Source organism: Lacerta agilis, chromosome 2 (assembly GCF_009819535.1).
Source record: "Lacerta agilis isolate rLacAgi1 chromosome 2, rLacAgi1.pri, whole genome shotgun sequence".
NCBI lineage: Eukaryota > Metazoa > Chordata > Lepidosauria > Squamata > Lacertidae > Lacerta > Lacerta agilis.
The window spans coordinates 8,114,788-8,125,755 of record NC_046313.1 but is presented as its reverse complement, the minus strand read 5'-3'; the positions used below and the strand labels follow the sequence as shown (position 1 = coordinate 8,125,755).

General features: G+C 51.1%; 1 protein-coding gene across 1 annotated transcript in view; it reads left to right on the top strand.

Annotated features, from left to right (window-relative positions):
• Positions 1-4,583: 4,583 nt before the first annotated feature.
• Positions 4,584-10,968, top strand: part of MARCHF9 (membrane associated ring-CH-type finger 9) — a 38,223-nt gene continuing 31,838 nt past the window's right edge. Inside the window, exon 1 of the mRNA XM_033138471.1 lies at positions 4,584-5,318. Within this exon, the coding sequence (XP_032994362.1) occupies positions 4,929-5,318 (390 nt within the window). The 5' untranslated portion in view covers positions 4,584-4,928. The remainder of the gene's footprint in view (positions 5,319-10,968) is intronic.

The following is a 10,968-nucleotide window of genomic DNA, read 5'->3' as shown; positions in this document are numbered from 1 at the left end:
TGGAGCTTCTTGAAGGACATGTTGTTGTTGGCATCCGTCAGTGTGCCTTCAGGGCTGAAGTCAAACCATAGGAGCATTACAGCAGCAGCTGTGGCTTTATAGAGACCAATATGGGAGAGACATGTTTTATTGCAGGTAGGGCAGATAAAGGCGTCCAGTTTTGCTGCTACAAGTACACCATAGTATCTCTTCTCTCTGCATTCCTCCCAGCCATCATTCCTCCTCTGGTGATTGTTGTGGATGCACAGCCTGTCTGTCTCCAGGCGCTGCAGTTGTCTGCAAGGGATTCCCACACGGTGGGATTTATGTTGCCAGTCTTTATGTCATGTTTGCAGGCATATTTATTCGTAAGGCAGTCTTGGTCTGCCAACAGGCCTGGTACCTGAAACCAGCTCCCACAGAGCACATCCTTGGGGATCCTGCCATCTTCCCTCCTGTGTACATAACCAAGGCAGTGTAGACGCCTCTGAGACAGGATTCCGGATATGTATGTAATGATCACACTTCAAAATGACCTTAACAGAGAACTGGGCCAAAGCAAACAAGATGAATTTTAACACAGAGAAATGTAAAGTACTACATTTGGGCAAAAAAATTGAAAGGCACAAATACAGGATGGGTGACACCTGGCTTGAGCAGTACCTGTGAAAAGGATCTAGGAGTCTTGGTAGACCATAAACTTGACATGAGTCAACAGTGTGATACAGCAGTTAAAAAAGCCAATGCAATTCTGGGCTGCATCAATAGGAGTATAGCATCTAGATCAAGGGATGTAATAGTACCACTGTATTCCGCTCTGGTCAGACCTCACCTGGAATACTGTATCCAGTTCTGGGCACCACAGTTCAAGAAGGATACTGACAAGCTGGAACGTGTCCAGAGGAGGGCAACCAAAATGGTCCAAGGCCTGGAAACGATGCCTTATGAGGAATGGCTTAGGGAGCTGGGTATGTTTAGGCTGGAGAAAAGAAGGTTAAGGGGTGACATGATAGCCATGTTCAAATATATAAAAGGATGCCATATAGAGGAGGGAGAAAGGTTGTTTTCTGCTGCTCCAGAGAAGTGGACATGGAGCAATGGATTCAAACTACAAAAAAGAAGATTCCACCTAAACATTAGGAAGAACTTCCTGACAGTGAGAGCTGTTCGGCAGTGGAATTTGCTACCAAGGAGTGTGGTAGAGTCTCCTTCTTTGGAGATCTTTAAGCTGAGGCTTGACAGCCACCTGTCAGGAATGCTTTGATGGTGTTTCCTGCTTGGCAGGGGGTTGGACTGGATGGCCCTTGTGGTCTCTTCCAACTCTATGATTCTATGTAATATATGGTATATTTTGGAAAGTTGTTTGCACCTCTGGGGCACCTCTTAAGATACCATAACCAAATTTGACAGGATGGTTCCAGAAAGAAAAGAGCAGGTTTCTGTCTCTGTTTGGATACAATTGGACACCATTTTGAATCAAGATGGCGGAATGAACTATCCAAGTGCACTAACCTTTCGGTTTCTTAGAATTCCCAAGCAACGACAGGTACAAGGCTGCTAGTAATAAATGTAAAGCTCCATTCTCACCCATTTTCCTCATCCCCGTTTGCCAGCATCCATGTCCTAGGACTGCAGTGAGGGAGTGCCATGAATGGAGGAAAGCTGGGACAGAAATGTAATAAATAAATAACAGGCCATCATCTGTATCCCAGGTCCCAGGTCCCTCACTGAGCTCTCCCTGGACTCAGATGTAAATCTGTGTGGCCGTGCTGAGATTTGCATTACGAGATTCAAGCTTAGCCAAAATACTTAATTAAGGCAGCAATTTTATACACACCTACTATATCTGGGAACTCAGTGGAATTGAGGACTGAGTTGCAAATAGCAAATTTCTGCGATCTCAAAAATAGCAGGAAATGTTTGTTCTGGTTAAGTCCAACCCAAATGGGTGGGACATACACTGCAATCCTAAGCTTTTTTACCCAAAACTATTCCTGCTGAGTTCAGTGGGACGTTGCCCTAGTGTGTTTAGGATTGCAACCTTAGCTGCAAATAATGTGCCTCATTGACAGCTGCCCTGAGAGTGGGGCATAAATGCTTTGGATAAATAAGAATGAACACATTTCAATGGGACTTAAACCAGGCATGGAATTCGGTGCAGGGGGGGGGGGGGCTCAGTTGGGCCTAAACTACCTCGTTATTTCTATATTGGGGTCTTGATACTTAACCTTTTAGAGGACTCTCCATATGTTTTGGACTGCAATTTCCCCCATCCCTGGGCACTGGCCATGTTGGCTGCAGCTGAAGGGAGCTGCAGGCCAGCAACATCTGGACGGCAACATGTTGGCTACCCCTGGGTAAACAAAACAATAGAAATAGTCCGAAAATTAACAATCGGTTTAGACACACATCCAGCCCCATTTACAGCAGGCTCCATAATTCCTCCATTTTTTAAAAGAATACATTTTGGGGGGGCTGGGTATTTAATGTCAAGTGTTTGATGGGCTGTGAGAAACTAGAATTTTACATGCCTGGTGTTATCTGTGGGCGCCCAGAATTACCGAGTTAAATTGCACCCCTGACTTAAAGCAGGTTTCTTTGGATTACCGAAACCTCTACTCTAACAGAGAAGACAGCTGTCATTCGTTTTTTTGCCATGTGATTGGGCGAGCAATTCAGCCTTGTAACGGATGCTGACATTGTTTTGGGAAGGATGTCAAATTTCGAATCTTGATACGCTTGCCAAACTTCACGTTTCAGCTCTAAAGCAGGTGTATTGTAATACAGGTGAGGCTGAGGACGGGGTGCCATACGCCTCTCTTTCGACACCCCACCCCACCCCCCCCCCAAAAATCTGTGTCATTATTATGGATAGTCATCTCAAGTCCCTTTGTTCTTAAACACCACACCCTGAGCTCCCACATGCACAGTGAGGCATATATGGAGCTTTAGCAGGTGGAGGCAAATTCCTATTCCGATAGTTCAGAAGAACTGGAATCCTACACCCAGGATTGGCCAAGGTGCAAACTGGGTCAGGGCGCAAATACTGCCAGTCTCCTTCCTCCTGGGGAAGGGAAAGGTATGCTGGTGGTTTCTAGTGCGATTTTTTCCGCGGATTCCAACCATCTCTCCAAACGGTCGAATTTCGAGATGCGATTTTATCAGCCAGATGGATATAGCGAGCCGGTTTTCTTAAAAAATTAATTTTTTTAAATAAAAAAATGTAACATAAAATAAAATGGCTTCTTTCTCTCCCCCACCCCGAAACCCCTCCCCTGCCTCTATCTAGGAATCTTTCAGATGTGTCTGGATGGGGGGAAAGGGGAGGAGGATGTCTGCCCGGGCACTTTTCACATTTCCCGGGGACTCTTTTTTTTCTCCCCCCTCCACGTGGTCGAGGTCGGTGGCGCAGCGGTTACGCACCAGCCCCTCGGTTTGGGGCCGCCGCCGCCGCCGGCCCGCCTCTGAGCCCGGGAGTCCCCTCCCCGCGCAGACATCCATCCATCCAGCCACCCGCTCCGCGCTCTCGCTCGCTCTCCTCCCGAAATGTTTTATTTAACATGCTGTACCGGAAGGAGAAGCCATATTCCCCAGCCTTGAGCCGCCGCCGCCGCCGCTGCCGCCGCCACCGTTGCCATCCAGGCTGCCGCGCTCCCCAGCCCCCGGACCTCGGGGGCGGCTGCAGGAGGCTGCGTAGGGGCCGCTGGCAACCCCGCGCGGCGGTGGGGGGCGCCCGGGGACGAAGCCCTGTTGCATGCCGGGGGGCGGCCTTATAAAGAACCGCGGCTTCACCAGGGGCCGCCGCAGAACCGGAGCAGCGCGCCCCGCGCCGACACCCGATCCAGGCGAGCGGAGCTTGGGGCCGAACGCCTGCCTGCCTTCCTGCCTTCCTGCGGGAGATAGGCTCGAGCGGAGCCGGGATGCGGCTTCTCCAGGCCCGCTGGCGTGGCTGCGGCTGCAGGAGGGAGCGGACATGCCCGTAGCTCTGCAGACAAAAGAGCCGCCTGCGATTGCAGCTGCCCAGCCAGCCCCCCGAGGGGAGGAGGCGGACTAGGGCCTGGCGGCGGCGGCGGCAGCTAGACGTGCTACACGTCCCGGAGAGTAAGAGTCGCCTCGTCCGCGCCCGGCAGCAGCGGAAGAGCGGAGAGGAGAAGGACCGTTCGCGGCGCGCTGGCTGCTGGAGCCTCGGTCGCCTCCACCCACCCGGCCCCCGTTCCGCGCTCCTCTGCGGAGCCGTTCGCATCAAAGGCCCCGGACGCCGGGAAAGCTTTTCTCTCGCGCTGCCAGCCATGGCCCCAGGGAATCCGGACGCGGGCTGTCCGAGAGGGGTCCGAGAGGGACCTACGGAACGCGCCGCGTCCTAGGGGAGGCAGACCCACCCCGGGAGGGAGCGGAGCGCGCCTCTCGCCCACCACTGCCGCCTTTGCGCCTCCGCGTTCGCCCCAGCGCATCCCCTGCGCCTCTGGCCAGGCCCGCCCGTCGTACCCCCTCCTCACCCCCCCTGCCCTTATCCTACCCCCCCCCCCCAGCAATAGACTCCCCGGTCCCAAGATTAACCCTCTCGCCATCACCCCTCCGTAAGGCCTTTATTCTCTTCTCCACCGGCTGCTCCCCTTCGTTCCTTTCCTGCGCCCCATCACCCCGGGTACCCTGCACACACCTGTAAACACGCAGCCTTCCTTTCTCCCATCGCCGGCGCCTTTTGTGCCCGAGATGTGGGTCCCGAGGCTGGCCCCCCGCTCTCCCCTCTGCGGCCCCCGGTGCTCCCCATTGCCGCTCCTCTCCTCCGCTTCTTCCCCGGCCCCCAATGCGGGGCAGGGGCACAGCTAAGCGCCCTTGGCCCCTTACCCTTTTCGTTCCACCGCCCCCCCCTCCTGCCGCCCCCCAAGAAAGCTAAACGCTGCCGCCGTCGTTGCTTCTGCTGCTGCCGCCGCCACCGGGGGAGGTAAATGATGTTCAAGTACCGGATCCGCATGTTCTTCAACGAGCTGAAGCTGCTGGTGTTGATGCGGCGGGGCCGCCCGGAGCCCGAGCCGGGAGCCGGGGGAAGCCGCGGGGCGCTGGGCGGCAGCGGCTGCGGCTGGCCCCCATTCGCCGACTGCTCGGCCCGGCAGGACGATGAGGCCGAATACTACGGCGGCGGAGGCGCCGAGACCCGGCCGCGGAGCCTGGCCCTGGAGGAGAAGGACCCCCGACCCCAACCCCCCGGGCAACAGCCCGGGCAGCAGCCCGCGTCGGGCGGGGCGGGGGGAGCTTTGGACTCGGTGTCGCTTAGCAGCAGCTTGGATAGTGGCATGAGGACCCCGCAGTGCCGGATTTGCTTCCAGGGACCAGAGCAGGTCAGTGGGGCAGAAATGCGGCGGGGGAGGGGCTGGTGGGGGGTTTGCAGCGGGCTGAGTGTGGGGTGCAGCTGAATATGAGGAAGATCCCCCTGCCCCTGGCACCCTGACCTAGTGGTGGGGGTGCCCAGGTACCAACCTGGTGGTGGGATGCCAGAGGATCTGGGTACCAGGGAGGAGAGTGAGCAAACCCAGGTGTAGGCCAGGGACCAGGAGCCTGTGGGCCGCCAGATTTTGCTGGACTTCATCATCCCTTGAGTCCAACAGCATCGGAGAGGCCACAGGTTCCCCACCTCAGGTGTGGCCTGTATTGCCTACTTGGCCTTTAAAAACAGGGGCATGGTTTCAGATGATCTGGGCTGAAATGAAACACACACACACACTTATACAAGGCCAAGGATGTTGGTTGTCACCTCATCAACGAAGTTCCCAAAGTGTGGACCACGTTCTTCACTTATGAAGTGGCTGTCAAGGCTGCAGATGATCTGGGTATGAGAGACGCTGACCCAAGGGAGGAGGGCAGTAGCATCTTGGCCAGTGGGTGGGCCAGACCATCGACTTGTGACTTAGCTTCCAGGGTGCCATGCCAGGTGATTTGATATATAGGAGCACAGACTGGGGTGTGCGCTGTGGGGTGCATATGGGAGAGACTTAATGATGCTACAGTAACATTGGCCAAGTTGGTGGCATGACACCCTTTTAGGAAATGTTGTACACCAGGAAGGGGGACCAGATGCTAATGGAGTCCAGCTCCCATCAGCCCCAGATTATTGGAGTTGTAGTGCAACAACATCTGCAGGACCACAGCTTCCATTCGCTTGTTGTATGCCCAGGTGACTATGGTTCTTGGGAACTGGGTATATGGGGAAGCAGCATACATGTAGAGCAGGGTTTCCTCGAACTGCTATCTCCAGCTGTTGTTGGACTACAACTCCCATCACCCCCAGCTAGCAGGGCCAGTGGTCAAGGATGATGAGAATTGTAGTCCCAACAACAGCTGGAGACCCAAAAGTTTGGGAAACCCTGATGTAGAGGATGTGGAACCTGGGCTAGCTTTTGTTGAGACACGATCGCCTGCCTGTCACCACGGTCATATACGTAGCTAGCAGTCTGTGGGAGGGTGTCACCTGTAGATATGGGTTGCATTGCCATTTGGCGACTGGAGAGTACTTTGAAACTATAAACAAGGCCCCTCCTTGCACGGACCAAAAGGTATGTGGTGTTTGGGATGCTTGGAAAGGTTGCATTTCTCTAAGCAGGAAGGGACCAGAGCTTGAAGCTGCCATCCTTAGCACACTTTACCAAGGAGTAATCTCTCCCACTGAGCATACGTGGTGAGATTTGGAGTAAGCATGCAGAGGATCCGCAACACGAATCCCTTTTACTTGCATGGGTGTTTGAATGTGCCCTGTTTTCTTATCTCCAGGAATTTCTCCTCCCTCCTCCCCCCAAAACAGCTGCCTTAAGGAGTGCAGAGAGATGGTTTTCTGTGCTGTAAGACAAAGAAGGAGGCTTCTTCTTTGAATAGTGCAAAGGCGGAGGGGTGGTGGGGTGGGGGAGAGCTGTTTCAAGAAGACAAGAAGACTGTAATTAGCTGCTGGAACAGTATATGATGGAGAATTTTGGAATTCCGGCAGACAGCAAGCGGCAGGGGTGTTTAAAAGCTGAACTTGGGAAGAAGACCACACCTCCAGGAATAGTCTGGTTGGCTCAGAGACATGCCTCCTACTGATCTCTGTTGCCACCTCTTGCAGCAAAGAGGTGTTTTCCTGCAATAAGCAGGCTATTTCAGACATTTCAGGAATGGTCACACCAGCGGCCTGGGCTGAAGCTTTTGAAATGCACACAGAGGAGAGCACCAGTTTGCAAAGGGGGACTGATTGTGTGTGCGTCTCTGTGTCTTTCTCTCTCTCTCTCTCTCTCTCTCTCTCTCTCCCCCCCCCCTTGTGCATCAGAAACCGTACTGTAGACAATGGGAGCATCTTCCTAAGGGTCTCAATGCCCTAGTTACGGAGAGCTAGAATGTACGAAGTTGACATAGCTTGTAGCATTTTTTGGAGGATAAAAGGAAAAGGTGGCCATTGTTTACCTTTGAAATCCTTGGGGATGCTGGAAGATGTGAGAGGCAGGGCCCTATCCTTACACTGGGCTGCTTCATCCTTCCCTCGTGGGAACTCATTTTAATACAGACAGAAGCTGGAGTGAAGATTAATTTTGTGTGTGTGTGGTAGAACCCGTAATTAATCATGTTCTCGGAGATCAGGCAGCCACAGTATTTAATATTGACAATTCCCCCATGCGGGTTGTCTAGGACGAGAAAGGGTGTATTCAGAATGTGCTTGCACTGCTGCACTTGGAGAAGTTTGGTCTGGGGAGTATTGTGTCAAGCTCTTGATGCCAGAGTTTGCAGGTGAAAGTCTTTTTTGGCAAGGTGAGCGGGGGGGGGGGCAGAGGCGAGCAGCTTGGCGCACAGTAAGGAGAGAAGTGTCATGTTTGTGAAGGGCCCTCGAGGAAGACACCATGCCAGTGGCAACATTGAAGGTTATACTGGGGGAAGTCGGTCACTTTTAGGAATGGTTTAAAAAAGGATGTGGAGCCCAATAAAATTGCACTTTTAAAAAGTTGACCTGGAACGACCAGCGCTCTGTTTCCGTGCTTGTGATTGCTATTATAGCTCGGAATCACTTTGGAAGAGTTGATTTATGTGCATATAAGACTAGATGAGGCTGTTTGATCATCTCCACCCAGCGCTTTTCGCCTCAGGCTGGCAGTGGCTGCCCAGGATCTCAGGTAGGAGTCTTCCCTTCCCTTGCTACCTGATCATTTTCAGTGGAGATGACCTGGAGCAAAGCTTGTGCTCGTCCACTTAGTATTGCCCCCTCAAAAATAGGAAAGTTGAAGTGTGTCAAGGAGTTTCTCATCGTGTGTTAAGTGGTCTGCGTGTTTTTGTGTACAGGAGAGGAAGATGAAGCCCCGTAGGTGAAGAGTTTGGTGGTGTGAGCTGGAGAGAGGCAGCTGAACTTTCCGTGGATGGGTTGTTTATAATTCTCAGCTGAGATGAAGGTACAGGGAGAAGTTGGGAGTGTTGGTAGCCCACGCAGAAAATCCATTTTCAGATCCCCCACCTTGCACACCTTTGAGGAAAGGGGTCAGTTGTGCAAAGGATGGGCACTTTGTTTGCATCCATCATTATACTGAATGATTGTGAACTATGGAAACCCATAGTGCCACTGGACAATTTTTTATTTTTATTTATTTTTATATGAAAACTCAGGTGGCTGTGCTGGTGTATGTGTGTGTCCAGTATGGTTGGTTTTATGTTTCTGTGGCTATACGCACATCTGTTCTAATTTGATGGGCAGGAATAATAATTATACATTTCCCTTTGTCTGCACATTCAGATTTGGGAAATATTTGAAGATTTCCACATCTGTGTATGTGCTTGTGAAGAAGCTCCTGTGTTTATCTGTGCTCACTTCCTGCATTGGTAACACGCTCTCTCTCTCTCTCTCTCTCTCTCTCTCTCTCTGTGTAGTTGAATTCACATTTCCAAATATATATGTGTGCATATTTCACACATAGTACATTTGTAAAAATGGGCCTGATTTGGGGTTGGAAGAAGAGTCTAGATGTGGAGATTTTCTATGAGTATATGTATATATACAGTCAATTGGCTTTTGTTCTGTATCCATATAATCACACCTCCATGTGGCCATTTATTAGCATGAATGTGCACTTATTGTAAATGATGTGAGTTCCGTTTTCTTTTGCTCTTGGCCTGCCATGACCTGGATGGTGTCTCTGCGGCTTAATTTGAGCCACGATGCGCTGGCATTTAGCCCCTGGGACCTGTTAGTAGTGCCAAGTCTCAGCTCTTTCAAAGTAATGAAATAATACATGGTCAGCTGAAGACATTTTGGTGACTGTGGACAAGAACCAAGTGGCACCCCGCCCTCCAATAATTAACTTGAGGTAGTACCCAGTTAGCATGCTTGTGCAGCCCCCTTTGTTTCAATGGAGCTTGTGCAGGAGAACTTCCCTGTTGGCATGTGACACACTAGCATCTGCTCTGCCTCCCTTACAGGCTAATCCTGTGTCTCTTTTTACTCTCTAGTAAGCCCCACTGTATTCAGTTGGGTTCCCACCCCAGTAAGCATGCATAGCATAACAGGCTTAGGACTTGACCTTTGTTACTATTGGGGGCTTTCATTCCATTGTGAAAAAGCAGTTGTGGGATCCTCCAGCTTGGCTTGTCTCTTCCGCACAAGCTCTGCGCCAGCTCTTTATTTTAAAAGCATCATCCATGCCAGGGCTAACCCATGTGAGATCTAGTTAATGGCATTCAGTCTGCCTCTCCATGCCTTAGGGTGGTGCCGACTGGGGCCGCTTCACATACTGCAGGGGTCAGCAAACTTTTTTCAGCAGGGGGCCAGTCCACTATCCCTCAGACCTTGTGGGCGACCGGATTATATTTCGGAAGGGAAAAAAATGGACAAATTCCTATGCCCCACAAATAACCCAGAGATGCGTTTTAAATAAAAGCACACATTCTACTCATGTAAAAACACCAGGCAGGCCCCACAAATAACCCAGAGATGCATTTTAAATAAAAGCACACATTCTACTCATGTACAAACACACTAATTTGTGGGCCGGATTTAGAAGGCGATTGGGCCGGATCAGGCTTCCGGGCCTTAGTTTGCCTACCCATGACATACTGCATTGTTTAGATGTATGTTTGTGTACGTATGCATGCAGCTGCAACAAGCAGGTGTTTTGCAAACATGTATATTGTGGAGGCATGCTAGCCAGACCTGCGATGGGCTGCAGGCTTCCCTGTTGAGTGCACACTTGGTGACCAACCTAGGTTTCCCTCTGCATAATGTATGAAAAAGCACTCGGCTTAACAATGAGGATAAATTAAAGGTTGAAAGGCCTGCCCTGAACTATCGAATTGACTGTGATTGGCTCAGGACAGCAGCCTGAAATAGGAAAGTGTTGCTGGCTTCAGGGGAGGGCCAGAAGGAGAGTATGTATTCTGAGAAGCAAGTGGCAGGATTGTGGAAAAATTAATTGGAACTTGATGCTTACAAACGAACAAATGAATATTCCTTGCTACAAAGTTCAGAGGACTCAGCCTGGGAATGCTGGGTCCTTAGCTAGCTGGGCTAACCTGCAAAGCAGGTGCTTAAGTTTTGTATAGCATCTGATTATTTAGGAATATTATGAATGAATTAGGGACAGTTTAGCAACTGCTGCCTGGGGCTGATAGGATCTGGAGTCCAACAAGATCTGGAATCCACAGGCTCTCCATTCCTGCCCTAAGGCTAGGATTGGGAATCTACCCCACATAGCAAGCTACTCTCAGTCTGCAGGTAAGAGGCTTCTCTGGATAATGAAATAATTCTGTGCCATGGTTTGACATGCCTACTCTCACTTGCCTTTGGTTCTTTCACCAGAAAGGACTATAAAATGTTCTGGGTCAGGCAGGCCTTAGTGATAGTAGTTTCCACTGCGCCTATGGTTGTAAGATCTAATGTCTGCCATCTTAGAATCATTGAATCATAGAGTTGGAAGGGACCGGAAGGGTCATCTAGTTCAGCTCCCTGTAATGCAGGAATCTTTTGTCCAAAGTGGGGCTCAGACCCAT